General features: G+C 41.0%; 1 protein-coding gene across 3 annotated transcripts in view; it reads left to right on the forward strand.

Moving 5' to 3' along the window:
• LOC146483210 (sterol regulatory element-binding protein cleavage-activating protein-like) overlaps nt 1-18,311 on the forward strand; it is a 29,140-nt gene extending 10,829 nt beyond the window's left edge. The window contains exons 11-25 of one of the 3 annotated variants that reach the window (XM_085106349.1): nt 322-416; nt 1,012-1,110; nt 2,400-2,466; nt 3,307-3,536; nt 4,395-4,714; nt 7,265-7,652; nt 8,774-8,889; nt 9,463-9,706; nt 10,404-10,712; nt 11,820-11,905; nt 12,881-13,223; nt 13,422-13,502; nt 14,313-14,525; nt 15,275-15,337; nt 15,431-18,311. In XM_085106349.1, coding sequence (XP_084962475.1) covers nt 322-416; nt 1,012-1,110; nt 2,400-2,466; nt 3,307-3,536; nt 4,395-4,714; nt 7,265-7,652; nt 8,774-8,889; nt 9,463-9,706; nt 10,404-10,712; nt 11,820-11,905; nt 12,881-13,223; nt 13,422-13,502; nt 14,313-14,525; nt 15,275-15,337; nt 15,431-15,613 — 2,837 coding nt within the window. In that variant the 3' untranslated portion in view covers nt 15,614-18,311. Of the gene's footprint in view, nt 1-321; nt 417-1,011; nt 1,111-2,399; nt 2,467-3,306; nt 3,537-4,394; nt 4,715-7,264; nt 7,653-8,773; nt 8,890-9,462; nt 9,707-10,391; nt 10,713-11,819; nt 11,906-12,880; nt 13,224-13,421; nt 13,503-14,312; nt 14,526-15,274; nt 15,338-15,430 lie in introns of all 3 variants that reach the window. The other 2 variants (XM_085106348.1, XM_085106347.1) reach the window with 2 other exon arrangements.
• The last annotated feature ends 978 nt before the right edge of the window (nt 18,312-19,289 follow it).

Consider the following 19,289-nt stretch of genomic DNA (forward strand, 5'->3'; position numbering starts at 1 on the left):
ATTTTCTTCTTTAAGGGAAATTGAAGATTGTTCCGAACTTTTGCACCCGTAAATGCAAAGGTATTTTCAAAATAGTTCATTCTATTTTTGGGGAGCTCAATGTTCATCCTGGAAGAACGTAATCCGTAATCGCTAAGTGAATTATTACGAGTAACATGTCCGACAAATATGACGGCGTCAGCTAGGCCACCGATTATCTTAAACATTATTTTGGATGGACGGAATGACGGACGGGAAAGCAGGCGATACACAGGTGATAAATTTAAAAGTCGCAGAAACACCATTTATGTCGTACATCTACATGTCGTTTTTTTCGTTTAGGATTAAGTAAAGAAGGCTGGTATATTATGAAGAACCTGGGAACAGAGATAGCGGTTTTGTTAGCTGGTTACTGCTCCTTCGTTCCTGCTATACAGGTATGGTGTATGTTCAAATTTTCTGTTGCAAACTCAACCGAAAACTCAACCCACATATGACGCCGAGTCCGCGAAACAAACCCGAGCCACATTGGTGGGAGGCGAGTACTGTACTCTAACCACTGCGCCATCCCTGCTTCCCCAATATTTTTTTTCACCGGCCAAAATACAACTGTAACACTCATAAGGGGAAATTGGCCTGAGTTGTTGATGTATGAATGTAACGGTGAAATTTGGAGGTCCACAAACTGTTTCTCAATGGTTTTGTCCAACTGAAGATTGTAACTCACAGACGCGACTAAAGCCCCCGAGGAAATCGTTTCACGTGCAAGAGCCTCCATTACAAGCTACGTAGATCCAGTTCAATACGAAGAATATGAAAATGCACTATTTTGTACGAGGCTCTGGTTGCAGCACTACGGTTTCATTAAAATTAACTTCTTAGCTGGGGTCCAGTTTTCTTACGTTTTGGGAAAGTTGCCTGAGTATGAGGGAAATGGTTGTCTCAGCAAATTTTCTAGTTTGCGATTCGACCAATACCTTAGCAGGTGGGAAGAAGAAGATCTAAAACAATCACATTCTCCATTTTTTTTAGGAGTTTTGTGTTTTTGCCTTGGTTTGTTTGCTTTCCGACTTCTTCCTTCAAATGGTGCTGTTCGTCACTGTTCTGTCCATTGACATCAGGAGAATGGAGGTAATATATTATCAGAATGTCTCTCTTTTAATGTAAGGGAACTTAAGCAGCGAAGACGGCAACGCCAATAAAATATAACTTTATTTCATTTGTGCTACTTCGCGATTATGTCAACTCGTTCAACTTTTACGCAAACAGCGAACTACCCAGAACTAAATTGGTAGGAGTGGCGTGCATGTTAAGAAAGAAAATAAGAAAAATTCATCGTCGTGTGTTCACGTTTTCCACAAAGCCTTGAATATGGTCATTTCAGTTATCACGTTGTTGTTTTGCAGAGGACGGCAAAGAAATGTACCAAAATTAATAACGCACGTGCAGGGTCAGTGTTTTTGCTAAACCGCTGTGTTTTGACATTGTCGTTGCCGTCGTCGTCATCGCTGCTTAAGGTCCTTATTGGCAATCTGTTGCATGCCTTCATGTTGTGGTAAGCATGATAAAGATGACATTGTGCCAATCGTTAACACCATAAACATCGGCGGAGTGTCGCACCCGAGTGTAGAAGAGGGCGGTGAAGGAATCTGGTTGTTGTAGTAAACGACGCCATCGTGAAAATGGTCCATTAATAATTTAATTTGTCTCTTAGAGCGGTTTTCAATTGAGTGTCGTAAAACAAAAAACAAAAGTACTTACTCTGGCCAATCGCAGCGATGGAAACAACACAACGAACCTATCAGAATTCGAAGTAATGTAACTGGCGCCAAGCGCGGGAAAACGCGTGCGGCCAAAACACGATTGGTTTTGGTTTGGTTTCTTATTGGTTGAGAAAGTGGCGCGAGTTTTGTTAGCCAATCACAGAACGTAGTAATGTAAAATCAAAGCAAATGCGAAATTACTTTCGACACTCAATTGAAAACCGCTCTATTTTGAAGTGGTGTGTTTTGCTCTTAGCGAATTTTTGAACCATGTTCATTTCACATGACGCTGTAGAGAAAACATTGTGCCATGACTGAAAGTTGTCAATATTTGGATTTTACATCCAAAAGGACTGAAGTGAAGTGCAATGTAGGGCCTATGCCTTTTATAGCGGCCGGAACGTCTTGTCTAACCCTTTAGGCCCCCAATAGTGACAAGCATCTTACTTCTCCTTAATACAGTATCATTACTTGTTCAAACATACAGGTGATGAGAATTTATGGAAATGATCACAAAAATAACAAGTCTTAGGTTTGAGCATCTTCTCCCAATGCTAAACAGGAGAACATGCGTGTTAGTTTTAAGGGTTAAACTTTCTTCATCTCTTAGCTGTATCATCAAAGATAGTTTCAGGATCTGTTCTGTTCATTAATCAGCTTTCAGATCTTCAGCGGCTGCAGCAAACCCCGAGGCAAAGGACTCCCTCAGTCGGTACACAACAAGGTTAGTCAAGTGTTAAAATTAAAATGCCGTGAGTGAACGAGGGAATTTTATAAGGGATTTTTGTGTGACGCGTTTTACAACTCTAACCCAATACATGAATATGTTCCTCTGTCGTGTCATGAACCAGCAGTCTGTTAGTTCCAGAGCACACCAAAGCGCAGCAGAATCTCTCGGTTTTGTCTTATGAAATGACCATTTTCATTGTGAGTATTACAAGAGAGATCTTCGTCAATATAAATGCTAAGAGATTTTGCAGAGGTCACTGGTTCAATGGGCAGACCATCGAGACAAAGATTAGGCGCCCTTGGGAAAGTATGTAATCTCTGCCTAGATCCTACTTGTCTAGCATAAATTCTGGTTTAGTAGCATTCAAATTTTCCTGTTGCAAAAAGTAGAAAGAGCGTCGACTTTCTGAAACGTGAAGATTTGTTGCGCGCGGAGGTTGGTAATACAAGGAACAAACAATCGCAACTTGCAGTGCAACATTGTTGCGCGACAAGTTGCCTTACCTTTATTTGAAATCAACCAACCAACCAACCAACTGATTACTGTAACACGAACCACTAAACGTAAGCTGTTACTGTGCATTTCAAAAACATGGGAAGTTTTCAGTGCAAAATACACACCCGCGTTATGTGACAATGTCGTCAATTTTATCATTTCATCTAAGAATGAAAAAAACAAAAAAGTTTAGATCATTGTTGCCTTAACGTAGGACTGCAAAGGTGTTATCAATAGTTTTTTAAACAGTTTGGCCTTAAATTTTCTTTGTGCTTTTTCATTATTCTTTAAAACGCGATTTTAAAACACAACGCTTTCTTCGAATGTTTCTCTTTGAAGCAGCGTCATCTCCACAGTCAGTTCAAAGTCCGCCGTCACCAGTACCCAGCCCCTCTCATTCCTCCAAGCCGGTGGAATTCTTTGGTCTGCTTCCTCCATTGCCGCCGTCATCGCTGTTGACTCAGAGTACACCCCCTAGGGAGTGCCCGGTGATTCCTAAGAAGCTACCCAAGAGGCTCGATGTTGCCTACTTTTGGGCGAGAACAAGGATTGTACAGAAGGCCTGTATGGTAAGACTGTGCTGCTCATGCGCACTCAGAAGTGAGAGCCACCTTTTACAGGATAGCTTTCGTTTGGATAGCCACCAAGAAGGATTTCATTACAGACTTAAGGACGGTGCCTACTATTGTTACTGCGCATACGTTCTGCGCATCTCGAGATACTCGGGTTTCCTATGGGTGGTGCTCACTTATACAGGGATATTTTTGCGCGGTTTAAAACTAAGCAGAGAAAACAGAACTTAACAAGTGCTCTTGCTCGGGGTAACCATGTACTTTTCAGGGATAATTAAGCTTCTATTCAGCAAAAACTGCTATACATTGCTTTATATTTTGGCGCCTTTTGGAAATATTGTTGCATAATTATCTCTGAAAATGCGCGGTTACCCCCAATTTTCTTTCTGGATTTCAATAGCCCTTGCTAAGATCTGCTTTTCCCCCATAGTCATAAACCACACAAAAATACTACTGTATTAGTAGGCACCGTCCTTAAAAGGTTAGAACTACCTCGTACATCATAATAAACAACACCACAGGAAAGTACTTCTCAGTATCTTTCATTTGAATGGTCACACTTTAAAATTTCATGAACAAACTCAATGTTAGAACTGCCTTGTGTAGCATAGTAAACAGCAACACAGGAAAATACTGCTCAGTAGCTTTCATTAGAATGATCACACTTTATGATTTCATCAACAGACTCAAAACGTTTGAAGCACCTTGTAAAGCACAACAGGAACGTACTGCTCAGTAGCTTTCGTTTCATTCCAAACTCGAACAGATGAATACCTTGGGACTTGTGTTAAGCAAAAGGCGAAAATTAACTATAATGATTATTAACTTTCGATTTTTTTTTGTTTTAATTCACAGATCTGCTTTATATTTTATTTTATATACATTATGAGTGTCCCAGGCTCAGAGTCTGTGGACAAACCCCAGGAAAAGCTAAAGTCAGGTGAAAATTCAAACTCTGAGAAGTATAGTCTTAATCACGAAGGTAGCGAAATGAAACTCACCCAGGGAGGGGATAGGATGAACTTGCGGTCAGACGAGAAAAGAGAGACGGAGCCAACAAGACGCAAAAGGACAGAATTTTCCTTCAAAGCTCCTTCCGTTGAACTTTGGAAAGGTCTTTATCGAAGACACTGGCCTGAGCTGTTAAATTACTACAATATCAGTCTTCTTGGCAGGTAAATATTGTTAATAGAGCGGTTTTCAATTTAGTGTCGAAAGTAATTTGGGGTTTGTTTTGGTTTTGCTTTGCTTTGCTCTGTGATTGGTTGGCAAAACACGTGCCACTTTCTCAACCAATGAGAAGCAAAACCAAACCAATCGTGACTTGCTTGCACGCGTTTTCCCGCGCTTGGCGCCGGTTTACATGCACATGTAACACATGTATTTGCCTCGCATTCTAATTGGTTCATTGCGCCGTTTACATCTGTTCTGATTGGCCACGGTAATTACTTTTGTTTTGGTTTACGGCACTCAATTGAAAACCGCTCTATTGCGAATGAATTTCACAGGCGTTCCTTACAGTCATTTTCGTGAACATCTGTAGTTGCTCTTTTCGTCCAAAGGCGCTTCGCATTTGTCAGAACTTATTCAGATTCAGATTTTTTTTTATCTATGCACTATTTCAAAAGTTTACTACTAAAGGAAATTACAATATATCACAAAAGTAACATAAAGACAGCGTTAAATTACATAAATATCAAAGGTAAAATGTGCGCAGCGACCAAAGGAGCTTAGGCCTAGGGCAAACGTCGAATCTAAGTCGCGTCGAATTTATTAAAAATAGGTTCGACAAAGAGTCGACTTAATTCCAGTGTGGTAGCAAACGTCGAACCTGCGTAGACCCTAATTCTCAAGTTGCACTTCGTGAAACACGGGAATAAGCACGTGTCCCCGTGCTATTAGGGACCTTACGAAAACACCACGGCGCGACGACGACGACAACGCCACAACACAAAAAGCTTAATGAGCAAAAACAATCGCTCTGCACGTGCGTTTTAAATTTTGGTACATTTCTTTGTCGTCCTCTGCAAAACAACAACGTGAAATGACCAAATTCAAGGTTCTCTTACCAATTTGGTTCCTGGCTAGTTTGTCGTTTGTGTATACAAGTTGAATGAGTTAAAATAATCGCGAAGTAGCACAAATGAAATAAAGTTATACTTTCAAATGACGTTTGCGTTGGCGTCACCGTCTTGCATTCGTAAGGTCCCTATTCACTCGATGTGCGGCTAGTTATTGCTAGGACTTGCTAGCGAAATGCCGAAATACAGTGCTCATCGGGCTTTTCTTTGGCAATTAATTGCGAAAAATAGAAAAAAAAACACTCAAACACTGAGCATTTATCGCAAATAGGCAATTCGCATTTCAATCATTTATATTTAGTGTTCATGAAACACGAAAAACACATTTCCATCACGCTGTGCGATGTCAGCAATGACTTTCGATAACTCGCCATTTCTGGTCGCGAAATTGTCTTTGTACAGCGCATGCTCGTCAGGGGGGGGAAATAGCGTTTGGCAGATGAGGGAGTCGGTATTTTTGTGACTTTTGCGCAGTCCATCACATTTGAATCAATTACTTTGTAATTTGCATGATTTATGAATTGAGTTCAGCGCGTGTTTAGAACGGCGTTTGCTGTAACGCCGAACCACTGTCGCATTATCCGACTTGGCAAGTCGAACTTATGCTGGAGTCGAACCAATTAATTTGAGTCGAACTTAATTGCGGCAAACGTCGCACCATTCATGCGCCTATTTCAAAATTAATAGGTTCGACGAATTAAGTTCGACTAAGATTCGACGTTTGCCCTAGGCCTTAGGCTTTCGAGTTGGTTGCTGCCACGTGCAGCTAACTGGCGTTTAACGTGTAACTAGTAGAACAGAACAAAAGACAAGACAAAGGACGATTTTTACATAAAAACAATAGAAATGATAATTAACAGTCAGGGCAGAGAAATCAAATACTCATTAGGTATTTAAAAGGTGTTTGCTTGTAGAAGCTATTGTATGGGAGTTTCTTTTAATTTAGAGGGAATTTTTTCCCAAATTTTAAACCCAAGCAAGTGCAAAAGTGGCAGCTCCGTAATTATTCCTCATCCTCGGCCGATCATTGACCCGGCAGTCTGTGAATGGAACGCGTCATTTCCAAGATTCTTCAAAATGGCAGATTACGAAGATGTTTTGCGCCATTTTACAGGAATACGAACGAATGACACCTAACCATTCCTTCAAATCAGTGCATTCTGTTTGTGTACTGGTCGTTATGGCCGGCTACGAACAATCCGTCTTTTCGCCCAAGGATATTTTGCCCTGGAATAGTCTTGGAGAAGAATACGCAGGCTCGCGCGAACAATTCGCCTGCCGAGTGGAAATTGGGCGGGCGCGCCGAGTTTTGATTCACTCGTGATCTTTGCGGAAAGATGCACATGTGTTGAGATTGGGACAATAATCTATTTTTCTAAAGCCTGGTTTTCACTAGCGACGTAAGCACGGTCGCAAGCACAAGCACCAGCATAAGAATGCTTATTTCACCGTGAAAACGGCCTCGACGCAAACTTAAGCACAAGCACAAGGATCAAATTTTTTCCTTTTCTTGTGCTTGCGTCGCGTTCTTTTTCAGTTGACATAAAGCTCTTATGCTTGTGCTTGTGCTTGCGTCGCTAGTGAAAGCAAGGCTTAAGAAATTTATTTGGAATTTAAAATTAAAGCATTTTTTCTTGGTATTAGATACGTGACCGTGTTGCCGCCGGTACATCTTGGCGTCAACATTGACACAGACATCTTCGCGATGGACACATCCCAAGATGGAAGCGAACTGTTGACAGGTAGCCAGGGCTTTCACGCTGAAGACGAGTCAGTGAAACTCGAGCAGTCCTTGGACAACGGGCAGGAGAAGGCGACGGTAGACGAGGAGATCCGAGACCCCAAGTATTACCACAATGCTCTATCGTGCATCATACTTGGTGTAGTCGTCATGGTTGTTCTCTTCTTTGTCTGTAAATTTCTGAACGATCTTCAAGTCAACCCCAGGTCAGGGCGCGGACGGAAAGGGACGGGTTACAGTCATGATGGACTGGTGGAGAGTGTGCCCATCAGTCTGAAAGGACATACTCAGGTTTGTATAGCTCAGTTGCTCAAGAAACACGCGCCTCTGTTCCTCGTATTGTATTGGAGCTTTTGCTGTAATCGTATTATGGCTATTTAACAATAAGATTATGAGTTCGAGATTTATATCGCGTGATAGCTGACGAGGGCGCAGCCCGAATCAGCTATCAGGCATAGAAATCGAGAGCGAATAATCTAATTCTTTTAGTATAAATCTACTTGTCGTTCAAAGCTAACAAGTAAATTATCTATATCCTCATCGCAGACACTTCGAAAACGCGAGGAAGCGGCCGCCATTTTGATGAAATCCGCTACTCACTATCTATCACAGAATAGATGGCGAGTAGCGAAGGCAATCAGAGAACGGCATTCGTGATAGAACGCTAGTAGATTTATACTAATATTGCATAGTTGTATAATTTAATTCCAGGGATTTGATTGGCTTAGCGGCCATGGTATATGAGCTATTATACCATAACTGAGTTATAGCGACTTGATTGTTTTTAATAAAGCAATTGTTCCACTCGCGCTTGTTGGATATAAGATGATTATAGCCAACTCGCCGCTACGCGCCTCGTTGACTATCCATCGTTTTTATTTCGTTTTTATTCCCAATTAGCACGGCAGTGCTAAACACTTCTGCAGTCATTCTCTATCTAATAAATTTATAATTGAAACGGTTATTTATTCCCTTTGTCCTCAGTTTAACCTTAAATTTAAATTAAATTTTAATACTTATATAGCGCCCTTTAACATCTAAATGATCAAAGGCGCTTTACAATCCAAGAAAGCTAATATTCACAAATCAAATAATTACAAATCAAATCAAATCAAATGTTGGTTTTTGAGGAGAGGGGAAAACCGGAGTACCCGGAGAAAAACCTCTCGGAGCAGAGTAGAGAACCAACAAACTCAGCCCACTTATGACGCCAAGTCCGGGAATCGAACCCGGGCCACATTGGTGGAAGGCGAGTGCTCAACAACTGCGCCAACCCTGCTCCCTTTCTGGTATCTTAATAGTAGTGTGGTTAGAGATTGGCCTTTACATCCGTTAATATGCGATTACAATGCAACTGTAGTTAAACTTTAGTTTGGACATTACTCACTATCGTTGCTTGTATTTTATCCTAGAATGTGGAACATTTGAAATGTACGATGTCTTCAATAATCAGTGTCTGTCTTAGCGGACAGATCTGTGTCTGGGATATGGCAACCGGATATCGTTTGCGAGTAATCAACAGAAAAAGGTGTGTTTTAATCTCATCGATTAGGGCTCTAGACAGTTTTTGAGAAAACAGGTCTAGCGTCATTGGATTGCGGTCCACGGCTCAGTGGAGATTTGCAAGCGCCAAATGCACGATCCTGTAAGGGAAGAGGGTGGGGGTTTGGGTCTTACAGCACTATCACTGATCATTCTTGTGGGACGTAAAAGAACCAAGAACCACTAGGGACGTAATAAATCTCTGGCAGTGACCACTCTTGGTGTCTATCTCAAGTTGGCCCTGTTTCACAATCAAATAAACGGAAGGGAGGGGTGGGGGGGGGGGGCGGGAGCAACAAATGGACTGATAGCAGCAACCATCGGCGCCTATATGAGCTGACGTTCGGTCCTATTTCCCTGCTTTTGCCCGTTCGTCCAGGGAATCATCATTATCATCATCATCATCATCATCATCATCATCATCGTCATCATCATCATCATCATCATCATCATCATCATCATCATCATCACCATCATCTACCACTGATTAAAAATTTGCCAACGGAATTAGTACGAAAAAGAGCAAAACCTTTGCTTTAATTGTTGTGATTTTTTACAGTGCTGATCATTTGGCCGTTGCACTCAAACGACGTAAAGCAAAGCAAAGGAAGTCCAAGCCCCACAGGCGCAGTACAGAACCGGACAGCGGTTACACAACTGGGCGGTACATAGACCGCTTGTCCAGTCCCAGACCTCTGTCGGATTCGGAGTGCACGTCGCCTCAGTTCTTCAGTGTAGATGACAAAGAACAAGAGGTGACCAATGGCGGGTTGCCATCTCCGAAAACAGGAGGAGAACACGAGGTATGCGTCGTTTTCGCTGTACACTCATGAACGATATCTTCAGATCACTTGTTTCTTTGTTGCCATGGTACGTTTGTTTTCATTCTCTTTTGCCGTCCACACAAAGACGACAGATCTCTCCGTTTTCAATAAGGAGCGTTTTTAAGAATTTCCGTTTTAGAATATTTAGTCCGTCTAATTGTCGACGAAAGACCCAACTGGATAAGAAGTCTCCATTTTCGCATCAAAGCGATAATCGAAACTGAGTAGATACATGTAAACGGCTAGTTAGTTAGTTAGTTAGTTAGTTAGTTAATTAATTAATTAATTAATTATGGTAATTGAACTGAGTGGAGTGCAATTTGGTCGGAAATCATACGCGTGATTTGAAATCATAAGTATGATTTCAGACCAAAATTGCACGACACAAAGTTCAATTATCACTTTATTACACCTATTTTGAAATCACAGAGTTTTATTGTCAATTTTAACATTCTATTTTTGTTACTTCATTTCCATTTTGATGGGCAAAAGAAAGGATGCGATTTAGAGCAAAAAATGGTGCAATTTGGGAATAAATCGCACTGTTAAGAGCCAATCAGATTCCAAGGATCACCAGTGATTTCAAAATGGGTGTAATAAATAAATAAATACATAAATAAATAAATAAAGTAATTAATTAATTATTTTACTCTATGTATTTTAGTTGTTACACCAGGAGAGTTCCGTGAATGAGTCAGGTGGGAGTCCAAAATCTCCAGGGTATGACTTCAGCAAATATGCTAATGGCGCAGACATTCCCCCATGGTCCCCCAGGGCGAGTTCCAGAGGCTCGTTCACAAGCTCCTGGTCCAGCGCTGACGGAGAAGACCCAGGGTGGATATCAAGCTCAGAGGGGTCTGGTGATGAGCAAGTCTTCGTTCAGACTAACAGTTTCCATGACAGCCAGCTGACAGGAGCCTCGGTGTGGTGTGTTGATTGTAAGGGTGATTTGTTGGTGGCAGGCTGTAGCGACGGCACAATTGAGGTATTGTAAATTAAGGTGTAAATAATGCAGGAAAAGCCGTGAACGTTGTCGTAATAAACATGAAGAAGAGTGGTATTGGCCAGTCGAAATATCGTACACTCAAGCCTTTTCACGTTGTTTGATCATTCCTTCTCAAACTCATTAACAATTCAAAAGCCAAAGACAAAGGAAATCATGCACCGTGACGTGTTTGGATATCTGATGAAAAACTCCTCGTTTTTGCATCATTAATTTCCCCTTCAAAATCAGTTTGTTTGAGAAGTTATATCAATCACTCGTCACAGTGTTTCATCACAATATCAAAAACCTCGAAGTTCGTCAAAAATACTCTGCCACGCGTCGTAGCGTCGGTGTTTGATATGTGGTGAAACACTGTGTCTCGTGTTTGATATATTACTTGCAGTAGTCCTTTTGACTTTCATTTCTATGAGGTATTGTAATAAGTCTTGATAGTGGCCCAAGGCGCATGAACAGTACACCCCTTCCCTCCTAGTCTAAACTCAACTAAACGTCTTTCATCAATTGATATCGTCACTTGATTAAGTTATTATTATAAGTCATCATCATCATCATCATCATCATCATCATCATCATCATCATCATCATCATCATCATCATCATCATCTTCTTCTTCCTCTTCTTCTTCTTCTTCTTCTTCTTCTTCTTCTTCTTCTTCTTCTTCTTCTTCTTCTTCTTCTTCTTCTTCTTCTTCTTCTTCTTCTTCTTCTTCTTCTTTCTTTCATGTATGTTTCACATTTTCCCTTGAGTTCCTATCGAGGCAGACCGCATTCAATATTAGCTTAAAGGCTGCCTTCAAGGGGCGTTAAAGGGAACTTTTAAAAGATTTTGGGGATGGCAGGCATGCGTCGTTCTCCAGCCACAACATCGTTAAATCACCGTGTAATCTAGACTCCCTCGTAGACGCGCTTTTGGCTCGTCACGCAATCTTTCCTACCCAAGATTGCGTGACGAGCCAAAAGAGCGTTTGCGAGGGAGTCTACGTATAATCTTCATAGTCGTAGTGGAAATGACCGGTACTTTAGAAAGTCATGTCGAAAAACGCCCCTGTAAACAGCTTTAATAAATTTTAACGTTTGTTTTTCTTAGATCTGGAGTGTGTTTTCTGGTACACAAGTCTACGTGTCGCGTGACAGTTCCGTTGGTGTTACCAAGCTTAGTTTTTTGTCGAGCAGGTAAGCATCGGCATTTTATAATTGGAAAACGATAGAAGTAGCAGAACCTAATAGGAGTAGATTACTGTTAAGTTAGGTTAATCTTTGGATGACAACAACACATTTTGGACGAAATGATCTCTCACTATGCACAAATTTGGACAAACTGTTGAGAAAGATTTCAATTGACATTGAAATTTCGACATCAAAAATTCTTCCACCCCCTCCCCCTTATCAATGTTGTCTTGCTCTGAAAGTGAAGTCAAGGAAACATATTCTTGGGGGAGGGGAATAGTGGCATTTTATGTGGTTTTGTGGATGATTTAGAATTGATAAATTCGAGCGCGTTTTACGTTTGTCTCGAAAGCTATCCAGATTTCCAGGTGTTTATAGACCTCTCTCATAAATGGATGGCTTAATTGTTATTCTTTTGTATGCATTTAAATTAGCCTTCCTGTCCTCGCTAGCATGTGTAAAAACAAAAGTATTTTCACTCAAAAGCGAGGTCAAGAAGGCTTATTTGCATGCACATAAAAGAATACTAATTATGCCCTCCATTATGAAAGAGGTCTATGTAAATGGGCACTAGAAACTCGTTAGCAAGAACTACAATCCTGGACAAAATTGTTAAGAAACTTGTTATCGAGCCTTAAATTCCATGGGTTACAGTGATACATCAACAATTCAGCCCCCTACCCCCCCCCCCCCCCCCCACTCATGCTTATCAAAGTTAATTTGTCCGCCCCTAAAAAAAGGCTGGGCAATCGTCCGGCTTTCAAAACAACATTGAGTCAGGCGGAGTGAAGGTTTGTTACTCTCCAGACGGTGTTTTCCTAAGGGAGTTTGAAATGTAACTTCTCAAATAGTATGTCCAAGATTGTAGTAAAATAAGGGGGGAGAGTAAAGAAGTTATCTTGCTTGCTTCTATGTAAATAGTTGTCTAACAAGGTTCTGCACAGAGTAGAACGAAGGCTTATTTATAACTCTCCTTTTCAGTCCTCAGATCGTGGTTGCTCGTTTGGATGGCACCCTAGAGTTCCTAAGCCTTGCCGTTCCCACAAGACCCAGCTTGAATTTACCCCTCCAGGAGAGTTCCCCGATAAAGCGTTCCTCACCAAGGGTTACCAGAAAAAGTAGTCCACAACCAATTAGCGTTCCTGCCGCGTCAAACAACGAGGGCTCACCATCAGTCAGTGTCAGTGTGTCTCACGCATACAGTTTGCCAGATAGTCCGCTCTACAAAGTGAGCCACAAACTGCGGGCTCACCACCAGCCTATAAGTGTATTGGGTGTCATGGAGGGACGGATCATTACGGGAAGTCATGACAGAACACTCAAGGTAAATGGGCCCTCCTTGGTGTTAATATTTGACGAAGAGAAACGTTTTTGTCTGGAAGTAGCCAGGTCCTGAATCTCCACATCGGTCTTGCAATGTGGCGGAACATTTCTTTCTTTCTTTCTTCCTTTTTTTTTCACCATTCTTGTTGTTGCTTATCTGTGCGGTGTACTGAATTAACCTCTGCTCTGTTTGTTGTAGGTGTTTCGTACTGATGAGTGCGTTTGTGTGTACACATTACATGGTCATGCAGACAGCATCACTGCTCTTACAGTGGATAAGGTATCTAGTTCACATTAGCATTCTAAAGTCCCAGCTAATAACGATGAAATATTTATGCATTTTCATCCAGCACCCCCCTCAATTAAATTTTGTATCGCGATCCTGGGGGATCTTCTTATTGCGCTGAGGCGACGTCATTTTGCGAAAAACGTGAAGATGAGAAAAGTCCGTTGAAAAAAAAGATTTTTACTTTGAGAGCTGAAAGCTTTATGTCAGTTTAAGAAATCATTTTATGATTTACTGAAAACGTATAGAGCAGTTTTGAATTGAGTGTCGACTGTAATTTCGCGTTTGCTTTGGTTTTGCATTACTACGCTCTGTGATTGGTTAACAAAACTCGCGCCATTTTCTCAACCAATGGGAATCCGAAACCAAAACCAATCGTGTTTTCGCTGCACGCGTTTTCCCGCGCTTGGCGCCAGTCACATGTATTTGCCTCGAATTCTGATTGGCTCGTTGTGTTGTTTACATCTGTTGTGATTGGCCAGAGTAATTACTTTGGTTTTGCGACACTCAATTGGAAACCGCGCTATCGTATAATGATTTAGTACACGTACAGACTCACAAAAAAACTTCTCAGCTCTGAGGTCTCAAACTAAGAACCTTATCCTTAGCGAATAACCGCGGTATGGCCGCGGTTAATAGCCGGCGTAACGGCGTGCCAGTCATAACAACACTAAGCAGCGATAGTCTTTTTGTTAATAGGGTTTTCCGCCTTCCCCTCGGAAGCATTCCCCCCCCCCCCTCCTCCCCGTAGAAAATGATCTTCAGTCTTGTGCAGTTAGATAAGTGTACGTTTGGTTATTTCAGACTAACAACCGCCAGGTTGTCAGCGGTGCTGCCAATGGGGGCGTGCGCGTCTGGGATGTGATAAGCGGTGAATGCCTCCAGCACCTACGAGGTCACGTGAAGTCCGTGACTGCTGTCACGTGTACAGCGGAGCACTTGCTGAGCGTGAGTTTAGAGAGCGTGCTTTGTATCTGGGATAGGTCACGTGGCGAGTGTTTGCATCGCCTCAAGCAGGTAACTGAAATTCTCGATTTTAGTAACACTGATTTGATTGGTTACACTTGAGGATTTCAACCTCAGATTTAAAAGTTTGGAACCCTTAATAATTAACAACACCGTAGGAACTTACTGCTAAATAGCTTTCATTTGAATGGTCACTATTTGTGGTCGTATCCACAAACTTAAAAGTTAGAACTACCATGTACAGCATACTAAACAGTACCACAGAACGCTTCTACTCAGTAGCTTTGATTTGAATGGATTTCGTCCACAGATTCGCGTAAGAACTGCCGTACGTCACCTGTGGTACAACCGCTGGTGGAATGGGGTTTTGAAATGAATCACTTGTATCGGTGTACTAAATCAAAGTTCGTGAAATGGAATTGAATGGAAACGTGAGGTTCCGTAGAGAAATGTTGTAAACTGACTTAAATGTTTTACTGACGGGTATTCCTGGAACTTTATCTCTTCGAATTTGAAGCAGATTGTTTATGGAGTTAGTTTTGTTAATTTCAGCATGGCAAAGCTAATGATGGATGATGGACTCTATTTGCCTTTAATTTTTTTTTTCACATGCTGCGCATTGTTAATTGTTTTAAGGTTAATGAACTTGCATTACTGTTAATTTGAGTCTAGGTAGGTTTCACTTGCCTGGTCGGTTTTGTAAGAACAACCCCACTACCCCCGCCCCCTCCTCCTCCGCCCTCCCTTCCTCAAAATCTCATCCTTGTGAGCAAAACTGAAGGTTAATTTTTATTTTCTAGTTCGCCGATCTGTGCTCGAACGTAGCCATGTTATCGAGAACGCTATTCATCACAGGTGGACAGGTTGGTGTGACTGTGGTTTTGTTACCACTTTTCTTTCACTTTCACTTTTGCTCACTTCTCGTTTTCTTTTTCTTCCTTTCCCCTCCCCTCCAGGGACACATTTCTGTCTGGCATGTCCTGACGGGAAGGCGTGTGAAGACGGTTTTATTGGGAGATGACGACATGTCCGTGTTCGTTCGTTACGTGAATGTCTGCGATAACAAGACGGTTGTTTGTGATTACGGAAAAGAAGTGAAGATCGTGACATTTCCTGCTGTTATGGATAAAGCAGAATAACGATAATTTCCTTTGAGACAAACATATGCAAGTTGGTCACGTGGTTTTTGCTCGACGCCGTCTCGCATTTCAAAGGATGACCCGTTCAATTACTTGCTCTCATAACCAAGTCCTTATGCGATGGACACATTTAACGCCTACGGTATAAGGACGAACATGTTGAGTAGCGCCTCTTAAAGAGGGACACTTCTCTAAGGTGGCCGTATTATTGGAGGTGGTAGCTTTTTGTCTTTCAATAGCTTTGAATCGATGCGGCTCTAAAGACAAACACATGCGACTTGGTTACGTGGCTCTTTGCTCTACGCCGTCTCATATTTCTAAGGATGACCCGTTCAGTTACTTACTGTCTTAATTAAGTCCCTCTCCGATGGGCATGTTTAACGCCTACGGTATGAAGACGGACATGTTGCGTAGGGCCTCTCAAAGAGGGACACTTCTCTAAGGTGGCCATATTATTGGAGTTGGTATCCTTTTGTATTTTAATAGACGGAAATTATAAGTAAACGAGAAGCTGCTCTCAGACCGTGGCAAAAACTAAAAAAACAGGGAAAAGAAAGAAAAGACAGGCGAAGATCCATCCCATTTTACTCGTGTCAAGTGAAATGGAGAAGATTTTTCGTCTAAGAGGAATTTTTCGCGTGATTTTCTCCTCGTTTTGAACTGAGAAATGGACGGAGAAGTTTACGACGGAAAACTCATCCTCAAAGATCTATACTTTATTAGCCGAGATTTCATTTTTTAGAAGGGTTTCCCGTCTAAAATGGTTTTCAGTCTGTAATTTGAATTGCGAATATCTTTTACTCTCTCCCAAGATGAAGACAGACATGTCGGTCTTTTTCAAACTTAAGTAACATGATTTATTTCTTCCAAATACGGACACGAAAGGCTATCTGAAATGAGGGTATTGCAGGCTCGTGCCCATCTTCACCCCGTTTTCAAAAATAACCAGCGAGTCACAATTCATGATCATTGGAAAATCCTAATGTTCTAAATTTTCATGAGGTTAAGAATAGCCATTTTTCAGTCGTTTGTTTGTTGGCCTGGCCATCGAGAGGTGGCGAGGCTGGATTTTAGTCTGTTTTGATCCAACCCGCACTGTATTTCACATTAAAAGTATGTTCTTTGCTAACTAATTAGTATTTAAGCTTTCATTAAAAGCACTAAATTTTCTATCAAAACAAAGTCAACCCCAGGCTCGGTTCCACTCAAAGGCCAGATTGCTAAGCGCATACTGCAAAACTCTTGTAAAATTGGCTGGTTAAATCCTCGTGGGCATGGCGTTTTAACGATTTTCGGTGCTACCAAAGAGATTCGATTCTTTTGCTTCGTAAAAAGTAGCAACGCTGCTCACAAAATGAAGAAACATATAGGTTTAATAAGGTAAAATATACGACGTTTTGTACGGTAGTTTAAACTGTCAAAAAAAACGAGTTCATGTTTCATAATATCAAAAATCACCAGAGCACAGGCGCCCCTCACGTCAAATATGAAACAAATACAATAACAACCTTTGTTGTATTTCATGCCTTTTCTGCGAGCTGCGAACATTTTGAATAATTTATGCACAGTCGACAAACTTGAGGATTGAAATTGAGTTTCCTTCGGAACCATTGGGAAAACTATAGTAAAGTTGGAAATTTCCGAGGAATTTCGAAACTCAAATTTTGGAGCAATTCTTTAGATAAACGACCGAGCCTAAGGTCAATAATATTTCACAGTATATTTCTCCCTTCGTCTGTTCATATAATCTCAATTATTACAAACTGGATCATTGTATAATTGAATTCCAGGGTTTTGATTGGCTTAGCGACCATGGTATATAAGCCATTATACCATGCCCGAGAAATAGAGACCATTAAACCGTCTTCCTGTTGTTCTTGCGAAGTGAAATCATACAGCAAGATCTAGCAATATTTCTTATTGTTTTCAATAAAACAATTATTTCAGTCACGCTCGTTGGAAATGAGATGATCATCATGATCTATCATCTCATATCCAACGCGCTCACGTGGAATAATTGTTAATTATTGAAAACTGCTGCTGTTCGCAAAAAAGACACGAACTGCAATCTGAACTTTTTTTTCTTCATAACTGATGTGGGTGTTCCTGTGATTTAAAGTAACTGAATAATATTATTTGTTGTATGAATTATTAACAAGTTTAAGAATTACTTATCAACATTAATTCGACATCATTCCCAGGGCCTTCGCGATATTCTAAATGTCGGACGGCGGCGAAGACCTCTGGGACACATTGTAAAATCCTCCACGAATCGTGTAGTATTTTGTCACGTGACACATACTCGATTGTCGTCTTCGCTACACTTTTTCCGGGATCAAATATGGCTGCCCGATGGATACCATATGTGATCCCGGTTCGCCGTTATTTAGTGTGACAATGGTTGGCAACGGGAAGAGTGGAGTAGACCAATTCCGAGTTGGTTTGAACCTCATTTTGAAAGCGAGGCTTCGTGCATTGTTTATATTATGAAAATCAGATGATCACATGCAAGCAAAGCTAATTTTTTCGTGAAAAAGCTTTGCACTTAGCCTCACTTTTGTAGCAACGTTAAAAGCAACTCGGAAATGGTCTATCGATGTGAGCGCTGGTTGTGTAATGTTCATGTATGAAGTTTATTTTATAAGAACACAGCCGATGTATTTATAGAAAAATAAAACAAAAAAAGGACGTGAAAAAAGAGTGTGGTTGTGCTTAGTTTAAACACAAATCTCAGGTTCGCAAGTAAGTTCAACTGAGGGCCTCAGAAGCAAATTAGGCCAACTCACAAAACGGCGAATTCCTCCTGATATTAAAAACGAAGTGCGTTAAAGAACAAAAGAACCTGTAAAATAATGCAAAATGTCTTCTTCTTTTGGTAGGGGTTAAATTTTTTATTGAATTTTCCAGCAAAATAGGCAATTTCCTTTTCTTTTTATTATTTAACGAATACATTTCGTTTTGCCGTGCGTCCTGTAGTCTAACGCACAGATGACGTCACTATGTAGTAAGAACAAAGCGTGACTGATGTTCTCACCACGTTTTGATGTCCTCTGTCGTTATCAGAGTACAGACCCACGGCAAAATGAAATCCATTTGTCTTGTACAAAGACCAAGACATTTCGTATTAAAAAAGCATCGCGTTTCTATACCACTGCACAAATGCAATTATGATCCTTTAAATTACAGTGTAATTGGAAACAATATTTGGCTACATATTTGGGCGAGTACTTTCTTTCCTTTCACGTGACATCGAAGTTCTAGCTTTCTTAACGTTTGAGGTCACATGCAACTGTTGTTGTCGGATTTTTCACCTGACATTTTTCCTTTACGCGAAAATTTTGCACGTCTGTGCGCTGGTCACAGTTTGCAAAACCTTGTTGACCAGTCAGTGGACTCCAGACTCTGATCACGTGCGCCGGTCGCACCACTCACTAGTCACTAGTCCGTACTCACTAGTCTGTACTCTAATCGCAAAATCCTGTAGACCAATGGAAACGCAAGTCACTTTTCATTGTATAATTTGGGATAGTCCGCTTTAATTCTGACACTCAATTGTATTATTGTTTATGCGTAAACATCTCTGTCAAAAAAGGAGTAAATTTATTGCTAGATTTTCACCAAAAGAAACGATCCATCGTTCCGAAAAAAAAAAAGGGTCGTAAAAATATACAGAAAA

Source organism: Pavona decussata, unplaced genomic scaffold, assembly GCF_977016875.1.
Source record: "Pavona decussata unplaced genomic scaffold, jaPavDecu1.1 SCAFFOLD_40, whole genome shotgun sequence".
Classification (NCBI taxonomy): Eukaryota; Metazoa; Cnidaria; class Anthozoa; order Scleractinia; family Agariciidae; genus Pavona; species Pavona decussata.